The sequence below is a fragment of the Leucoraja erinacea genome, chromosome 4, assembly GCF_028641065.1.
Source record: "Leucoraja erinacea ecotype New England chromosome 4, Leri_hhj_1, whole genome shotgun sequence".
NCBI lineage: Eukaryota > Metazoa > Chordata > Chondrichthyes > Rajiformes > Rajidae > Leucoraja > Leucoraja erinaceus.
The window spans coordinates 43,139,848-43,160,403 of NC_073380.1; the positions used below are offsets into that span (position 1 = coordinate 43,139,848).

The 20,556-nt window shown below is 42.8% G+C and overlaps 1 protein-coding gene across 2 annotated transcripts in view; it reads right to left on the reverse strand.

Annotated features, from left to right (window-relative positions):
* LOC129696315 (chloride channel protein C-like) overlaps positions 1-20,556 on the reverse strand; it is an 84,154-nt gene that overhangs the window by 43,192 nt on the left and 20,406 nt on the right. For both annotated transcript variants that reach the window (XM_055634104.1, XM_055634105.1), the window contains 7 exons: positions 19,637-19,729; positions 19,083-19,326; positions 16,055-16,249; positions 14,722-14,810; positions 10,161-10,300; positions 9,236-9,407; positions 6,745-6,916 (listed from right to left, as the gene is read on the reverse strand). In XM_055634104.1, coding sequence (XP_055490079.1) covers positions 6,745-6,916; positions 9,236-9,407; positions 10,161-10,300; positions 14,722-14,810; positions 16,055-16,249; positions 19,083-19,326; positions 19,637-19,729 — 1,105 coding nt within the window. The remainder of the gene's footprint in view (positions 1-6,744; positions 6,917-9,235; positions 9,408-10,160; positions 10,301-14,721; positions 14,811-16,054; positions 16,250-19,082; positions 19,327-19,636; positions 19,730-20,556) is intronic.

Here is a 20,556-nt window from a genome sequence, read left to right on the forward strand (position 1 = left end):
GCCAATTAGGTCGCCCAAGTGGGACAGCCCCTTTAGTAATAGAAACACCATTGTTGTTTTTTCACACTCCCTATCATTTAATACATTATAAAAAATATTTGTGTATGAAGTACACTTGAAGTGTTCTAACTCTGAAAACTTTGGAAATCCTGACACCTAGTGGTATCCCTGAATATGTCAAATGCAAATTCTCCAGGAATATTGCAATTTAATGAACCAATGATATGACCTAGTTTGCAAAAAATAGAGTACAACAGATACAGATTTCTAGATAATGTAAAATCAGCTGGAAAATTAAATGTAAGTGAAATTGGTGCGAATAATATAAATTTCTTAACAGTGATAACCTGCTCAAAAGACCCCTTGAATACCCAGATCAGAAGTAAATATGCAAACAACCAACTAGGAAGTCAAATGTAATGTTGACCTTTATTACAAAATGTTGGCATACTAAACTAAGGAAGTCGACTGAGATCACACAGGGAGTACTACACACAACTTTAGTCTCTGGACCTAACAAGAATTTGTCCAAAGGTTTCTGCACACTCTAAAGGATAGTAACTATTAATAGCCAGGATGACAAACTCATGATAGAACCAGAGTAAGAAAAAAATTCTGAAAATAAATCTTAGAAGAAGTGCTTGAAGCTCCTGCCTACAAAATTGGCTTTCATTCACCCTGCAATGCCCAATCTTTACAATATTTTTTGAAGCAGGCAGATGCCATTGGCTTTGTCTGCATGTCAGCAAAGTCTGATATGTCGGCAACATTTTGATGAATGTAGGCACAAACTGTTTGTCAGGTTTCTCCTTCAGTGGAATGGGTTCATCAGTTGTCCCACAAGGTGATGTGTATTCTGCCAATGCATCCTCAGAGACACAATCATCACCTTCTTCATTCATTTTCTACATCTTCCACCTGCAGCACCACAAACAAGGGATGTCGCCCTCTTATGGTCAACCAATAGAGGGCTCAGCAGCCACTCACCAAAAGGAACACCCTCTCTGAAGTGAGACTTCAGCACTGTGAGGCTGACCATAGCACTGACCGGCATCTAAAACTCTATCTCTATATCTCCACATCTCCTGATAACTCCTGTTTACATGTTTGCCCTCAGCCCATACACAGCCCATACTGAGTGAGGAGCCTTGGATTTATGGAGCATGTGTATCCATTAGCTGAAATATGTTGAGTGAAATGGACCACTTCAGAATAAATAAAACAAATAAGGTGTTCAATGTTTGACCGTTTAAGTTTTTTAACATTTCCCCTTCATCTTGAACCTAATTCCACTGGTCCTCGATTCCCCAACTCTGGGTAAAAGACTGTGCATCTACACAATCTATTCCTCTCATGATTTTGTACACCTCTATTAGATCTCCCCTCATCCTCCTGCGCTCCATGGAATACAGACCCAGTCTACTCAACCTCTCCCGATAGCTCACGCCCTCCAGTCCTGGCAACATCCTCATAAATGTTTTCTGAAACCTTTCAAGCTTGACAATATGTTTCCTATAACATGGTGCCCAGAACTAAACACAATATTCTAAATGACGTTTCACCAATGTCTTATACAACTGCAACATGACCTCCCAACTTCTATACTCAATGTTCTGACTGATGAAGGCCAAAGTGCCAAAAGCCTTGTTGATCACCGTAACCTGTGATTCAACCTTCAAGAAACCATGCACCTGTACTCCTAGATCCCGCTGCTCTACAACACTAGTCAGAAGCCTACCATTTACCGTGTAGATCCTGCCCTTGTTCAACGTCCCAAAATGCAACACCTCACACTTTTCTGTACTAAATTCTATCAAACATTCCTCTGCCCACCTGGTCAATCGATCCAGATCCTGCTGCAATCTTTCACGACCATCTTCACTATCTGCAAAACCACTCACTTTTGTATCATCCGCAAACTTGCTAATCTTGCCCTGTATGTTCTCGTACAAATCATTGATATAGATGACAATCGCTAATGGGCCCAGCACCGAACCCTGAGGCACACTATTAGTCACAGGCCTCCAGTCTGAGAAGAAACCCACCATCACCCTCTGCTTCCTTCCATGGAGCCAATTTGCTATCCATTCAGCTATCTCTCTTTGGATCCCATGTGATCTAACCTTCCAGAGCAGCCGACCATGTGGAACCTTGTCGGAAGCATTACTGAAGTCCATGGACACAACATCTACAGCTCTGCCCTCATCAACCTTTTAGGTCTTCAAAAAAATCAATCAGATTTGTGAGACACGACCTCCAATGTACAAAACTATCCCTTGTCAGCCCTTGCCCATCCAAATGCCTGTATAACCTATCCCTCAGAATACTCTAGTAACTTACCAACTACAGATGTTAAGCTCACCAGCCTATAGTTCCCAGCATTTTCCTTCGTCCTTTTTGAAAAGAGGCACAACATTTGCCATCGTCCAGTCTTCCAGCACCTCTCCTGTATTTAAGGTCAACTCGTAAATTTCAACCAGGGCTCCCGCAATTTCCTCTCTAGTTTCCCACAATGTCCTCAGATATATCTGATTAGGCCCTGGAGATTTGTCTACCTTCAAAAACGGCAGTACCTTCAGTACTTCTTCGACAGTAACCCTGGCTGCTCACAAGACACTTTTAGTGACTTCTCCAATTTCCTCCATCCTACTCTCTTACTCTTCGGTAAATATAGAGAAGAAATAATCATTTCGGACCTTGCCCATCTCCTGTGCCTCCACACATAGGTGAGCGCTTTGATTCCTTAGCGGTCCCACTCTCTCTCTAATTACCCTTTTCCCCCTAATCTATTTAAAAATTATTTTTGGATTGTCCTTAATGTTACCTGCCAGAGCTATCTCCTGGCCCCTTTATGCCCTTCTGATCTTTTTCAGTTTACTCCTTAGTTCACAAAACTCCTCCAGGGATGCACTTGATCCTAGCTGCCTATACCTGTCCCATGCACCCTTCTTGTTTTTAACTAACGTCTCAATTTACCTCGTCAGCCAAGCTTCCTTACATTTGCCTGCTTTGCCCTTCACTATAACAGTGACATACACAATAGACAATAGGTCCAGTAGGCCATTTGGCCCTTCGAGCCAGCACCGCCATTCAATGTGATCATGGCTGATCATCCTCAATATCTCCCCATATCCCCTGACTCCGCTATCTTTAAGAAATCTATCTAGCTCTCTCTTGCAAGTATCCAGAGAACCAGCCTCCACCACCCTCTGAGGCAGAGAATTCCACACACTCACAACTCTCTGTGAGAAAAAGTTTTTCCTCGTCTCTGTTCTAAATGGCTTACCCCTTATTCTTAAACTGTGGCCCCTGGTTCTGGACTCCACCAACATCGGGAACATGTTTCCTGCCTCTAGCGTGTCCAAACCCTTAACAATCTTATATGTTTCAATAAGATACCCTCTCATCCTTCTAAACAGTGTACAAGCCCAGCCGCTCCATTCTCTCAGCATATGACAGTCCCGCCATCCCGGGAATCAACCTTGTAAACCTACGCTGCACTCCCTCAGTAGCAAGAATGTCCTTCCTCAAATTTGGGGACCAAAACTGCACACAATACTCCAGGTGTGGTCTCACTAGGGCCCTGTACAACTGCAGAAGGACCTCTTTGCTCCTATACTCAACTCCTCTTGTTATAAAGGCCAACATGCCATTCGCTTTCTTCACTGCCTGCTGTACCTGCATGCTTACATTCATAGACTGATGAACAAGGACCCCCAGATCCCGCTGTACTTCCCCTTTTCCCAACTTGACGCCATTTAGATAGTAATCTTTCCTGTTTTTGCTACCAAAGTGGATAACCTCACATTTATCCACATTAAACGTCATCTGCCATGCATCTGCCCACTCCCCCAACCTGTCGGTCACCCTGCATTGTCATAGCATCCTCCTCACAGTTCACCCAGCTTTGTGTCATCTGTAAATTTGCTAATGTTACTTTGAAACCCTTCATCTAAATCATTGATGTATATTGTAAATAACTGCAGTCCAAGCACCAAGCACCAAGCCTTGCGGTACCCTGAAAGAAACCCATTAATCCCTACTCTTTGTTTCCTGTCTGCCAACCACTTCTATCCATGTCAGCACTCTATCCCCAATACCATGTGCCCTAATTTTGCCCACTAATCTCCTATGTGGGACCTTATCAAATGCTTTCTGAAAGCCCAGGTACACTACATCCACTGGCTCTCCCTTGTCCATTTTCCTAGTTACATCCTCAAAAAATTCCAGAAGATTAGTCAAGCATGATTTCCCCTTTGTAAATCCATGCTGACTCGGACCGATCCTGTTACTGCTATCCAAATGTGCAGCTATTTCATCTTTTATAATTGACTCCAGCATCTTCCCCACCACAGATGTCAGGCTAACTGGTCTATCATTCTCTATTTTCTCTCTCCCACCTTTCTTAAAAAGTGGGATAACATTAGCTACCCTCCAATCCACAGAACTGATCCTGAGTCTATAGAACATAAAAAAATTATCACTAATGCATCCACGATTTCTAGAGCCACTTCCTTAAGTACCCTGGGATGCAGACCATCAGGCCCTGTGAATTTATCAGCCTTCAGTCCCATCAGTCTACCCAACACCATTTACTGCCTAATGTGGATTTACTTCAGTTCTTCCGTCACCCCAGATCCTCTGGCCACTACTATATCAGGAGGGTTGTTTGTGTCCTCCTTAGTGAAGACGGATCCAAAGTACCTGTTCAACTCATCTGCCATTTCCTTGTTCCTCATAATAAATTCACCTTTTTCGGTCTTCAAGGGTCCAACTTTGGTCTTAACTAATTTTTTCCTCTTCACATACCTAAAGAAGCTTTTACTATCCTCCTTTATATTCTTGGCTAGCTTACCTTTGTACCTCATCTTTTCTCCCCATATTGTCTTTTTAGTTATCTTCTGTTGCTCTTTAAACGTTATTCAATCCTGCTTCCCGCTCATCTTTGCTACGTTGTACTTCTTCTCTTTTATTTTTATACTGGGCTTTCATCCTGAGCTTTCCTCAGTACACTTTTAAAAAATTCCACTTGGCCGATGTTCCTTACCTCTTAAATAACCTGCTCCAGTCAACTTGAACGAGACCTTCTCTCAATCCCTCAAAGTTGGCCTTACCTCAGTTGAGCATTTTAACACGTGGATCCTCTCCACCCCTATCCATAACTATCTTAAACGTAATCGAAATCTAATCTGGTCCCAAAAGGCTCCTCCACACACACTTCATTAACTTGCCCTTCCCAATTTACCAATATTAGATCTATGTGTGGGGGTCTCTACATACTGCTTAAGAAAACTCTCCTGAACACTTTTGAGGAATTGCACCCCATGTAACCTTCATGCTTTGATTTTCCCAGTCTATATTGGGAGAGTTAAAATCCCCTACTACAACAACCTTATTTGACCTGTGGTTGTCTGCAATCTCCTGGCACATTTGTTCTACTAATTCCTGTTGACTATTGGGGGTCTGTAGTACACCCCCAACAAGGTGATCATCCCTTTCTTGTTCCTCAGCTCCACCCATATAGCCTCACTAGACCGTCCCTAATGTCACCTCTGAACACAGCCGTGACATCCTCCTTAACCAACAATGCAACCCCCCTTCTTCTTTTTCCCTCACCCCTCTATCCTGAAGCTCCTGTACTCCGAAACATTGAGCTGCCAGTCCTGCCCCTCCCTTAACCAGGTTTCACTCATGGCTACAACGTCCCAGTCGCTCATACCTAACTATGCCCTAAGCTCATCTGCCTTACCCGTCAGGCCCCTTGCATTAAAATACGCTTAAACCAACCCGCCTTCCTCGCTCTCCACCTTTCACCTGCCAATTCTGTCCACTAATTTTTCCCACACCACCCTCCATACCAACTTCTAGCCTTTGTCCTACACGAGATCCAGGTCACCTGCGTGCCCCCGGGACTGGCTGCTGTTCTCAGGTCGCGAAAACTAATTGAAAAAAAATACGCCTGCAGGCCAGATGATTTTGGGTTACGGGCTGGGCTGCAGGTTGCTGACCCCTGTCCTAGATGTCAGGCCTCATTGTGTCCCCCTCTATGTTTTAAAAGCGATTTCCGCCCCTGCTTGCTTCCATCCAGGGTCCCCAGCAATCCTTCCAGGTGAGACAGGCGTTCAGGTGCATCTCCTCTAATCTCATCTGCCGACCTGCACCCATAGCAGGTGGACCTTCTATGTGAGCCTTAGCCTCCGATGGTTTGTGGACAAGAAGAGATAGGATTGTTGCTCCCAGTAGCTTTATAGATCAATTGGGCAAAGGCCTTATCACACTCTCTCTTTAGCCATCTTTGGCAAGGAGCATCCAGGGAACTTCCCCTCACACGCCAGGTGACACAGAAAGCTCAAACAAGGCATTACAATAAGAACAATCAAATTTCACCTCAACATTCAGCAAAAGTCACTCAGAAACCTTTACCAGCATTTAGACACGATGAGCTCACCTTAACATTATCCCCAGTGAACCTATAAACAATTAAAGGTATGTTCAAACAGCTAAGATGAGTGGGGGCTTATCCCTGCTATTCAGACCTGACTCCCTATCCATGGCTCACATTGTGTTGTTTGTGTGTTTGTTGTGTGTAACTAAGGCCGATGTTACAAATTCCTTCCTTGATTATTCCTTGAGTGCAGCTCATGATTAATATTCTACACAAATTGGGAGCAAAGGAATGGTGCTAAACAATTGAATTTCTAGGCCATTAGGTTTACAGATACTTGTTTCTGGAAAAAATCTTACCATGATAGCAGTGAGGGAAATTGTTAGTCTTGAAACACCACAAAAATATGAAGCAGCTCCAATTACTGCAAAAAGGCCAGGATCTATCCAGGCTCCATACTCATCAGTTTGGACACCAAATATCGACACCATGATCAGACCAACTATCCTGCCACATAAGGCTCCTGTGTATCTAATGGAGAAGATGGTCAGTTTAACAGCAAAATTATCATTAGAATTTGACAAAGGTTACGACAAATCTGTCAAACATGAAATAGTTTTCCGGTTACACTTTATTGATGAACATTCTCAAATATTATAGAATAAAAACAAGGATGGAATTCGACTTTAGATCTTAAACTTTAGAGATATAGTGGAAACAGGCCCTTTGACCCACCGAGTCTACACCGGCCAGCGATCACTATCCTACACACTAAAGACAATTTACAATTTTACAGAAGCCAGTGAATTTAAAAACCTGTACGTCTTTCGAATGTGGGAGGGAACCGGAGCACTGGAGAAAACCCACGTAATCACAGGGAGAACGTACAAACTCCATACAGACAGCATCCATAGGCATGATCAAAGCCGGTTCTCTGGCACTGTAAAGCAGTAACATTGTAAGGCAGTATTCACTGCGCCACCCCGATTAACTTCTTGCTTCCCATGTGAAAACCATGGATCAACAAACGAGACCAAATATTAAATATTTTTCACCAGAGGAGGAAACTGAAATTACCCATGGATTGTTGACAGGATTATATTGGCAGAACCTAACAGTAAGCATGCCCATATATCCCCAGTAGTTCTATTAAAGACTACGTCATGCAAGGATGTGCTTCACTTTAGTTTTCCTCTCCGAATGTGGCGTCTAATGGTGAGGGCCTTTTTCAGGTTAAATCAGGTTATAGAAATGCAATAAAAAACTTCCACATCGGAAAGACACGCTTCAAGTAGGCAAAAACAGGATAAATCATATTGACCAATCAACGACAACAAGAAACTTGGACACATAATATCCCAAGGCACTTCACTGGAATATATATATACAACATTTCATAATATACAGTAATATTAGAGCAGGCGTTTACTCACAGCTGCAGGTTTTAAGGAATTAAAGAGGCAAGAAGATTTAGGAGAAAATTTCAGAGTTTCTCTTTGGAAGGTAGTATAGAGGAAGCAGGAAGTCTGCAGAAGGACTCGGACAGTTTGAGAGAATGTGCAAAGTGGCAGATGGAATACCGCTAAGCGAAGAGAGCAGTCATGCACCTTGGCAGTAGCAATATAGGCGTAGACTGTTTTCTAAATGGGGAGAGGATTCAGAAATCACAGTTGGTGCAGGATTCCCAAAGGCTTAATTTGCAAGTTGAATCAGTAATAAGGAAGGTAAATACAGTTAGCATTCATTTCGAGAGGACTAGAATGTAAAAGCAGGGATGTAATGCTGAGGTTTTTCTAAAGCACTCATAAGACTGCATTTGGAGTATTTGTGAGTAGTTTTGTGCCCGATATCTGAGGATGGATGTGCTGGCATTGGAGAGGGTCTAGAGGAGGTTTATGAGAATGATCCCAGGGATGATTTGGTTACAGCTCTGGGCCTGTACTCACTGGAGTTTAGAAGGATGAAGTGGACCGCATTGAAACTTATCAAATAATAAAAGGTCTGGATAGGGTGGATGTGGAGAGAACATTTCCATTAGTGGGAGAGTCCAGGAACAGAGAACACAGCCTCAGATTAAAAGGATGTACCTTTAGAAAGAAGATGAGGAGGAATTCCTTTAGCCAAAGGGTGTTGAATCCGTGGAATTCATTGCTATAGGCAACTGTGGAGGCCAAGTTCGTGGGTATTGTTAATGTGAAGATTGACAGGTTCTTGATTAGTAAAGATGTCATAAATTATGGGGAGAAGGCAGGAGAATAGGGTTGAGAGGGAAAGATAGATCAGCCATGATTGAATGGCGGAGTAGACTCAATGGGTCGAATGGCCTTATTCTGTTCCTATAATTTATGAACATGAATTTATGCAGGCATGGTCATAATTGATTGAAACCCGAGGTGTGCAAAAGCCAGAAACGGGCGAGTGCAAACACATGTAGAGAAGGTTACAGTGATTGAGAAGAAGATGGCCATGAAATAATTAAAACCATGGATAAGGTTTACAGTCAAGAGCTCCTTAACCAAAATCCAAAGCAGATTATCAAGCAACAGGAGGAAGATCGAAAAGGATTTTAAGAACAAGGAGGTGCAAGGAACTCAAAAATATACACAAGCACAAAGTGTTGGAGTAACTCAGCAGGTCAAAGGTAGTGTCTTTTTGTGCAAGAACTAGGATACAGGTTGAAGGGTTTTGGGATAAGCTGGTTGATGGATGGCTGGAAATGAGCAATCAACCAGGATAGAACTCAAGTCTCTAGATTGGCCAGTCAGACATGTACATAAGTAAGATTTTTAGTTAACTACTAAGCAAAGCCAAAGTCGATAAAAGGTTTATAGAAGTAAAATGTTATCTTACAGCATTGGTATGACAAGTCCACATGCCATGGCCGTACCAGCTGTCCAACAAGAAAATAAATAGTAAATAACGAAAGTTGTAAGGAGAGCAGCAAATCCAAATTCTTTGTGTGTTCCTCTTCTGAAGAGATATATAATTCCATTCTTCCCATTTTCAACCAAGAGTGTCGCAGCTGAAGACAGACACAACAGTTAAAGAAGCCAAAATGAAAATGCTACGATGCTGGCTATCTGAAATAGATGCACAAACTGCTGGAAATACCCAGCAGATCAAGCAATGTCTATGGAGAGAGAAACAGAGTTAATGTTTCTGGTTGACGACCTTTCATTTAATGTGATTTCTTTCACCTATTTTCTGTTTTTATTTAATTTAGTCGTGAATTAAATGTAAGGAAGTGGCTACATATAAATTTACAAACAACATTAAAGTAAATGAAAATACCAAATACAAGGAATTTCGGGCGCTGGTTTATACCCAAAATAGACACAAAATGCTGGAGTAATTCAGCGGATCAGGCAGCATCTTCGAGAACTCGGATGGGCGACATTTCCGGTTGGAACCCGAAACGTTGCCAATCAATGTTCTCCAGGGATGCTACCTGACCTGCTGAGTTACTCCAGCATTTTGTGTCTACCAAATACATTTAGTTGTTTTTCATCAACAACTCAATATTCAAATTCTCCCAACACCAACACTTTGGCCAGAATTTTTATAGCCATGTATCTAGTAGCAAGGTCTATATATAGACAGGCCATAATGAGGATCTTATCTCCTGAACACCCACCCCACCAGCTCTCTAACCTCTATAACATTCATCAATAGAGTAGTGTCATATTCATCAGTTATAACATCACTTCTCCTGCAACAAAACTGAATATCCATATCCTACAATGTTCCAGAAGGATTTAATCTTGGTGAAGTTTACCTTCATTGTGACTATTGTTTGAATGTTCTGTGCCATCAGGTCCCATCCATGTTGTTCCTTGTGGGCAGTTATAGAGGTAGAACTGTTCTGTCTTACTCAGAGGGTGAGTGGCCTTTGTGGAGCTGTTGTGGTAAAGAGACCTGGTAAAGCCAGAGCAAAATCAAAACAATTAGGCTTCGCATTAACAGGATGTTTAAATAAATCAAGATAACAAACAGTTGTCGATTTTTAGTTTTAAGATACAGCATGGACAAACGGACTTTTTGATCTACCAAATCCATGCTGACCATCATTCATATCTATTCACCCTAGTTCTGTGTTATCCCATTCCCTACAAATGTGCTTCAGAGAAGAATAATGGAGATAGAATCTATGAAATTATTTAAGAAACAACTTGTAAGGTTGCAATATATTGATAAACTGTAGTGAGCAGAATATCCTTTAACACCTATAAGGATCTTCAGGGCCACGGCTATTGTTATCGTCATGAATGACCTAAATATATAATCACAGGGTTAGGTATGGCAAGACCAGGAGTGGGAAGTGTAATCTTCATACTTTGATATCAATAATTAGGTAATATTCACTAGTATGAATTTATCGTCCAAATTCAATACCCACAGTCACCAATTCTGGTGCATATTGCATTGAAAGATTCAATTTCTTTGTGGATTTATCTGTGTTGATAGGAAGGTTCTGTATATCTGAAATGGTGTATCATAGCACATTGCTTTTTTTTGCTTGTTATTTGTCATTTTTTCCATTTTACCTTAGTTAGTTCATAAAAAGATGTATTTACACATTGGCATAAAATTGTTGCAATCCCATAAATCATAAAATACTTTTTAAGGAAAGATAGAATCTGAGCTAACTAATCTTCCTTTCTAGCTTTGCATTTTCTGCACAGTTATTGCCATAGATCACTACGCTCATTTCTAACCTTTCGTGAGTTAAAGCTTTGAGTAAGCTACGCTTGAACTCAACTCTGAAGTGACACTTAGAAATGTAATTTCCTCTGGTAGCAGACTTCACAAACATCATAAATGTGCCCTTGCAAATTACCCTAGAGGGAACCATTCCAGGAGAGATTATTTTACAGCACTAAAGTATTAAACAAATATTGTAGAGCTGTTAATATAATTATTCTTTTTACTTGAGATCAGTGACAGGAACTTAAATTACATGTTTAACATTGCACATTAAAGTGAATTAGACACTGAGGAAAAGAATGATCAAAGTACGATTTCAGAGTACTTTTAAAACTGGGATCAGTCAAGTAAGGAACATTGGTGCAGGAGGAAAACTTCAATGTGCACGATGTGAGAACTAAAGTCCCTTAAGGACCTGTCCCACTTGCATGCGATTGCATGCGTTTGGCGCGACCAACCAGAAGTGGAGTTCGCGCTAAGTTCGCGCTAAGTTCGTGCGTGACGTCATTTTGTCATGCTTACCAATCAGCTGGGCAGGAGGCGGACCGACTGAATTTGGGCGTCGCACAGCGTCGGGCGGTGACGTCATCACGCAACGCCACGCGCTAGGCGTACGCCGTCAAGATGATGTGTACGCCTTCAAAACGCTGCGTACGATGTCAAGACGCTGCGTACGACCGCAATGCGCCTGCGTGCCGACAGGCTGTTGGCGCGCAAAGATTTCGGCCACTGCTAGAATTTGGGAGCCCCATGCGATGTCGGGACCAGCCCCGCACAACTCCGCGCTTCTAAGTGGGACCGGTTCCGCGCGGCCATACGGTGCCCAAACGCCTCAAGCCACCACGAGGTCGTGTAATTTGCGAGCCAAGGTCGCGTAAGTGGGTCAGGCCCTTAACACCCAGAATGGAACAGAGAAGCAGATTGCACAATAAACCAGAACTGTTGATTTAGATGGTGCAAACTGGTTCATTTACCTCACAGTGTGGAAATCACAGCATGGAGGTGACGGCAGTAGTAGACAGTGATCAATTGAGCTGAGTTGGGAATAAGAATAGCTAGTTTTTCTCCTGGCCAGTCTCACACTTGCTATAACAATGTTGTCACTTGCAACCTCACACTCACCCATCACCCTTCACTCATTATAGCAGATCCTATTCCAGTAATAGTTCAAAGCAGATTTGCTCAAGCTTGTTTTATTTGAAATCCCCACATTTGACTTTATCTCTGTAATCTTCCAAGAATTCAATGTCCCCTTAATTATGCTTCTTCAATTTATTTTCCACTTTCATTCAAAGCCTTGCCTTCAGTTACCTCAGCAATCTCTGGAACTTGTTCCGAAAACTATCTTGCTTCCACCTCTTAGCAAGCTGTTGTTTTTATCTGATGCAGTTTGGTGTCTGATGACTTTGAAGTGCATTGGAAAATTCAGAGGAGTGCACTATTCAGCATTTAAAGATTACTCCACTACTGAACTAAATCACAGCTGATTCTAAACTCACAAAACCAATAAATCTTATTTCGGGCATTTTCAATTGAGCCTCAACTAATTTTGCGGAAAGAATTGTAATTGGTGACTACCAGCTCTGAGAAGCAGCGATCTCTGGCATCACACTAGAATGGCCATACTCTGATTTTAAGACTATGTCCCCATGTTCCAGACTCTCCTCAGTAGATGTCATAGTTTCCCTTGTTCTACTCTCTTAACTCCTGTGATCGACTCGAGCATAACAACTAATTCAGCTCTAACGTTCCACTGTATATTCAAGGGAACAAGTCTTATTTTACATAGCCTTTCAGGTATTTCAATGTTTACTGCCTGATATCATTCTGGTGACTGTATGCTGTATCTACTCCACGATCAATATATCTTCCATGAGAAATGAGAAATTTGAATTATTAAATGTGTATGAGCAGATCGGCCGTATTTGGTAACCCTCAAATAAATTGAATTGAATTGAATTGAATTGAATTCCTTTATTGTCATTCAGACCTAACGGTCTGAACGAAATTTCGTGCCTGCAGTCATACATACAATCATACAATAATAAACAACACTAAACACAAATTAACATCCACCACAGTGAGTCCTCCAAGCACCTCCTCATTGTGGTGGAGGCAAAAATCTTAGGGCTGTAGTCTCTTCCCTCCTCTTCTCCCTCTGCGCTGAGGCGATTCCCCACCGGGCGATGGCACAAACAGTCCCGCGGCTCACCGAACCCCGCAAACGGGCCGGCTCAAACACCGCGGCCCGGGGTGGTCGAAGCTGCCGCCCTCCAGTCCAGCGGCTGCAGCCGCTGGCCCGCGGCTGAACCCAGGACTCGGGTCACAGCCGCCAGAACGCCGTCCCAGCCACCCGAGCACCATTCCAGCCTCGAGCCGGATCGCCCTCATGTGAGTGCTGTTCCTTCCTCGAGCTGAGCCGCTCCGACGGGAGTGCCGTTCCTCCCTCGAGCTGGGCCGCTCCGACGGGAGCGCCATTCCACCTCGGGCTGGGCCGCTCCGACGGGAGCGCCATTCGACCCTCGGGCTGGGCCGCTCCGACGGGAGCGCCACAGCCCCTCACGGGAGAGTCTCAGCCCCTCGCCAGGCTGCCCTCACGGGAGCATCACAGCCCCTCACGGGAGCGCCGTTCCAGCCCCGAGCTGGGCCGCCCTCACGGGAGCGAACCCAGGGTGAGTCCTGACTGGCTGCCTCCGGAGTCTCAAGGTCGCCAGCTCCGCCATTAGGCCTCAGCGCAGATGGAGGCAGAGAAGGGGGATACGACAAAAAAGTCGCATTCCCCCGAAGGGAGAGACAGCAAGCCCCGTTTCACCCCCCCCCCCCCCCCCCCCCCACATAAACACAACCTAAAAACCAAAAACTTAACTAGACAAAACAAAAACAATTTGACTGTGATCAAATGTGATGCCACGTTTAGCGCTGTGAGCACACACAAAGTGTCCAATTGCACACATGAATAAAGGGAAGCCTCGGGGTATTGAAGGATATGGTGAAACTGCATTGCATAGAGCAGTTAAAACGTTGAAGAGTCGAGGGGGGAGATAGAATGCTTTTTTATTTCAAAAATAAACTTTATTCAGAATAAAATATATATAACTTTTTTTTTTACACACCAGTGCGGTATGTGTATCGAATGAGCTGCCAGATAGCTGAGGTAGGACTATCGCAACCTTTAAGAAATATTTAGACAGGTAAATGGATTGGATAGGGTTAGATGGATATGGACCAAAAGCAGGCAAATGGGACTAGTGTAGGTGGGGTATGTTGGTTAGTGTGGGCACGTTGGGCCAAAGGGCCTGTTTCCTCGCTGTATGACTCTATACAAAATAAAATGTAGAAACATAGAACTGCAGATGCTGGTTAATACACAAAAAGTCACAAAAGGACAAAGGTCTCATGCGGAAACATTGCCATGTTCTCCAGAGATGCTGCTTGACTGAGTAACTCCAGAACCTTTTGTATACTTTTGTATACAAAACAAAATCTGAGCAAAAACTCTTCATTCATTCTCAGTGTCTATACATGCAATAATGTCAAACTCGGTAGAGTTTGTGTCTATCTTTAAATAAACACTCTTACAACTTGTGTGGCCCCTTAGGTTGTATATTGGAAAGGAAGGAAGCATATCTCACCTGTTTTCCGGTTTGTTGTGTGAGTCAGGGGAGAGCGGGGTGCACGGGAAGAAGGAAGGCACGTAGACCGTGGCTGTAATTGTGACTACCTGACAAACAAGCAGTTACACAGGTTCAAAACTTCAGGAATACTCTATCTTCCATTACAGAGATTATAAATGTGTTTGTGAATAATAAACATTTTAATTGAAAAGAACTCCAAGTAATTTCCAAATGTTATTTAAAAGGGTGATAAAATTGCAGTCAATTAATCAAGATTTGTTGTTCAATAAAAATCCGTGAACTTCAGAATAACTCGCACCAGGCAAGTCACTTGCAGTCTTTTAAGATTCCATCAAGCTTGTTTCCAATTTTTAAGAGCGTAGTTTAAAAGCAAGGAACTGTAGATGCTGGTTTACAAAAAAAAGGACTGAAAGTGCTTGAGTAACATCTTTGGCGAGCACGGATAATTGATATTTGGGGTCGTGGCCGTTCTTCAGACTGATCATTCTGAAGAAAGTTCCCGACCCGAAAAGTTGATTCCCCAATAGCTGCCTGACCCGAGTTCCTCCAGCACTTTGCATTAAAACAGTTTCTACGACAGATGGGCTGCGATGAGCTGTTTGGGTATATAAAGCATCGTTATTAAATCAGTGAAAACAGCAGTAAGGTCTGATTTTTCTTATGTTTGAATTAATAAAAAACAAAAAATATCCAGAAGACAAAGTTGGAAAAAGTGTTTTCATCATCCATTAAATCTCTATCATACCATCATAAGTCAATAATGTAGAATTTGTATTTCATTTATTCATTCAGGACAGCGGTACACGGCGGCCTTTGGAAAGTGCATGCATTTCCGTTCTTCAGATGCACTGATCAATGTTAATGCTATCATGCTGGACGATACTAAATGTCAATAAATTAATATGATCTTTAACGTACACGTTTTTATTGTTTAAGTAAATATTTCTAAGATACTGGAAAATAGTCAGTAATCCAAATTACCAACGTGGATAATAAAACAAATTGCTTGGAGGAATTCCAAGTTCCTCCATCAATTTCTCTCTTCGATTTGAGATTCCAAAACCCACAGCTTCTTGTGTCCACCAGCAAGGTTATTGCATGAAATAAAGGTTTGCAGTGTCAGGATCAAGTTTTCTTACTGTGGATATCTTCACAGAGGGAGACATTCTTGGATTTCCTGCATTAAACAATGTTGCCACAATCCAATACACAACAGGCTATAATTTTATTACAAAATATTCAATGGCTTGAAATAACCTATGCCCTTTTAATCCATCTTTCAGGTTTTTACAAACTATCCACATCTAGATGTACACTACAAAAAACTTACCAAAATCAGGATTGCCTCCAAGAGCTTGCTTAACTTTTGTATTAATGGGTGCTTAATTAAATTAAATAATTTGATCCGAAATTTGTTGACTCTCATGTTCATTGAGATAAACAATGCTCCCAGCAGACCACCTATTATTCCCAGTATAATGGATGGAATGAAGACCATAATATTCATGTCAAGCAAATATTTCACCTAGATGAAAGAGAATAGCATGTCAATATCAATACTAATTTAAATTGAGAAGCTTTATAATAGTCATAAAGTGCAGAAACAGACCCATCAGCCCAATTTGTCCATGCCGACCAAGATGCCCCATTTGCCCGCATTTGGCCTCTGGGTATTTCCTGTCCCTGTCTTTTAAATGTTGTTAGACACAAAATGCTGGAGTAACTCAGCGGGACAGGCAGCATCTGTAGAGAGAAGGAATGGGTGACATTTCGGGTCGAGAGCCTTCATCAGATTGATTGTGCCTGCCTCAACTACCTCACTTCACAGCTCATTCCATATACCCACCACCCTCTGTGTGAAAAAGGTGCTCCTCAGGTCCCTATTAAATCTTTCGCCTCTCGCCATAAACTTAATGTCCTCTGGTTCTTGATTCCCCTAGCCTAGGCAAAAGATTATGTGTAATCACCCTATCCATTCTTCTCATTATTTTGTACACATTTATAAAATCACCCTTCAGCCTCTTGCACTCCAAGAAATAAAGACCGAGCCTGCTCAACCTCTCCCTATATCTCAAGCCCAAGTCCTAGCAACATCCTTGTAAATCTCTGCACTCTTTCCAGCTTAATGACATCCATCCTGAAGCTGGGTAACCAAAAGTGAATGCAATGCTCCAAATGAGTTCTCACTAATGTCTCGTGCAACTGTAACAATATAATAACTGTATCCATTTAAAGAATACTGATGTTTCTCAGTACAAGAATAGAAGATGTCAAGGAAATGTAGATAACTTAGAGCTGTATCCAAACAATGCAGAGGTTGGGCTCTATAGTGGAGCTCTAGTTCACGCCGAATTAGCATATCTCAAACTTGTTGGCTTAGCAGATGATGAAACGTACATCAGTATTGCCCAAACTAAGGCCTTCAAAAAACACCACGGTTGGCGCCCACAATATTTAAAGAGGCCACACTGACTTCTGCCATGCCCTGATATTTGGTGCATGGAGCTTTCAATGGATATGGTTTTTATTTATCCCTTGATTGCAATATCCAATACCTTCTCTATTACCACCAATCCACACCCACTTACCAACACTGCCAGGAATGTTCTCTGGGCCACTTACCATTAGACTCTGGCCGAATTCCTCCCCTGACTGCTAACTCATCCAACCTCGCCAATTACACCTGTATCTACCCATCACAAATTCCTCCCCCCACAACACCACTACAATCAGTCTGAATAAGCATCCCAACCCAAAATGTCACCTATGTTCTCTGGAGATGCTGCCTGACCTGCTCAGTTTCCCAAGCACTTTGTGTCGTTTTTCATTGTAGGTACAAATCAAGCCCTGAACATTTTAAAATGATTTTCTTCAAGAAGACCAGGTACAAAGAAACTACAACTAAGATATTGCCTTGTGATGACATGGAGACAATTAAGTCCTCATGGTGTTATTAAATTTCTTACCTCAGTTTCATTATACAAAAAGGTCCTCTGGCAAGAATTATTGCCTAGAGCAGATAGGGAATATACATTCTGGTACAACAGTGTTCTCCAAAGAACAAATCAATTACTCCGCATCTACTCCCAGGATGAGGTGTTCCACACCAGGGCATCGGAAATCTCCTCATTCTTCAGGGAACGGGGGTTCCCCTCCCCTACCATAGATGAGGCTCTCACCAGGGTCTCTTCAATACCCCGCAACACTGCTCTCTCTCCCCATCCCCCCCACTCAGAACAAGGGCAGAATTCCCCTAGTCCTCACCTTCCACCCCACCAGCCATCACACACAACAAATAATCCTCCGTTATTTTCGCCACCTCCAACGTGGCCCCACCACTCGCCACATCTTCCCATCTTCCCCCCCTATCTCCCTTCGGCAAAAACCGCTCCCTCCGTAACTCTCTGGTCAATTCTTCCCTTCCCACCCGTACCACCCCCTCCCCGGGCACTTTCCCTTGCAAGCACAGGAGATGCTACACTTGTTGCTTTACCTCCCCCCTTGACTCCATTCAAGAACCCAAACAGTCGTTCCAGGTGCGACAGAGGTTCACCTGCACCTCCTCCAACCTCATCTATTGATGCTCTTGATGTCAGCTGATCTACATCGGTGAGACCAAGCGTACGCTTGCAATCGTTTTGGTCCGCATTAACCAACCTGACCTCCCTGTGGTTCAGCACTTCAGCTCCCCCTCCCATTCCGAATCCGACCGTTCTGTCCTGGGCCTCCTCCATGGCCAGAGTGAGTACCACCGGAAATTGGACAGGTCATATTCCGCTTGGGCAGTCTGCACCCCAGCGGCTTGAACATTGACTTCTTCAATTTCCAGTAGCCCTTGATATCTCCTCCCCTTCTCAGCTCTCCCTCAGCCCTCTGTCTCCTCCTCCTCCCCCCCCCCCCCCCCCCCCCCCCCCCCCCCCCCCCCCCCCCCCCCCGGAACCAGCTGCCAGAGAGGGTAGCTGAGGCAGGGACAATCCCAACAGTTAAGAAACAGTTAGACAGGTCCATGGATAGGACAGGTTTGGAGGGATACGGACCAAATGCTGGCAGGTGGGACTAGTGTAGCTGGGACATGTTAGTCAATGTGGGAAAGTTGGGGTGAAGGGCCTGCTTCCACACTATCACTATAACTCTATGGAAGATACAACATGAAAGATGCTGAGAGAATGGAGCAACTGGGCTTGTACACTCTGGAGTTTAGAAGGATGAGAGGAAACCGGAGGACCCAGTGGAAACCCACATGGTTATAGAGAGAACATGCAAACTCCACACAGACAGCACTATAATGGCTTGGCAGATTGAGTAGCCAGCATATTAATTTAATAGAGCATTGTACCTTGTCTTTTAAGAAAACATACCCCAAATAAGATGCTTTCCTCAGCCTTGAAGAATCCAAAATGGCCCCGATATGTAAATCCATGGAAAGAGGAGGAGAGGAGATCAGTAGTGAATGTAGCCATCAAACAACAGAAGAAGGTCTGCCAGGCTAGTTTGATATCCCAGAACGAAGCCACCTCTTCAAAAGTGAACAACAGCCCACCCACAGGAGCTCGAAACACTGAAGCAATCGCTGCTCCTGCCCCTGCAGTAATGAAGTTTCTCCTGAAACAGATCAACAAGCCCAAAGATAATTTTTTTTACCACTTCCAAACAGGAATTTTAAGACAACATTGCATTACCTTTGCCTCCAATGAAAGGGATGTTTTATATTTTCACTCCCAATTTATCCCGCTTCAAACAATAGAATCCACTGGGGAAAATCATCTGTGTCAAACCCGTCAATTACATTAAGCAATTCATGATCCTAAACAGCGAATGCGGTACAGAAATAAAATTGAGTTTTCCATTGCTTTTAAAATTTGCTCAATGATTCCATGAACTCAACTTTCCAATTTCAAAATTGATCAGTTACCTGTTAGCACAGTTCCGAAATCTTGTAAAGAAAGGAAATTGAACTCCAAATGTGTCAGATTTAAACTGACTCAAACCACTTCCTAAAATTGAACTGCAAAGCAAAAGTAATTATGAATGATTATTTTTACATATTAGCATTAGATTTAAATATTAATGCTGCAATTTTGGCATTTTGAGATATATATTCCTTGGAATTCAGCAATCACAATATACAGGGGGCGTTGCCTCAAAAAAGCAGGCAGCATGATTAAGGACTCTCTACCCTGGCCACGCTTTAATTTCACTCCTGCCATCAGGAAGAAGTAATAGGATGTTGAAAACCATGACCTCCAGGTTCAGGACAGCTTCTTCCCAACAACTATTGGTTCTTGAACACTACAAGCACCAAACTAAACTATGAACTACGAGCTGCCTTGGTTGCACTAAGGACTTTGGGCTTTTTTGCAATAATATTGGGGGGGGGGGTTTCCATTTACTGACATTATATATTCATTTATTGTGTGATTTTAAGTACTGTCTAGACAGATCTGTTAAGCTGCTGCAAGTGAGAATTTTGGTGTTCCGTTTTCAATATATACAGCATGCCCATTAAATACTTATGACTTTTGAGCCTGCTATTCCAAATAATCTCATTACAATCCACTATTTCTGATTCTTAACATTAACAGTACCAGTTCTAACCATTGCTGAAGGAGATTGCCCAGGACGTTTTGGCATTTGCACACACTGAACAGTACAGTCACATCCATGATGCATCTGGTTTTATTACATATTAAATTAAATTAAGTTTACATAGACAAATACTTTATACAGTGAGCTGCGGGCAATTGACCTGCCTCATAAATCCAACATCCCAGGTTTGATTCTGACATCTTGTGCTGTGTTCTTGGAGTTTGCACCTTCTACCTAGAATTGCAT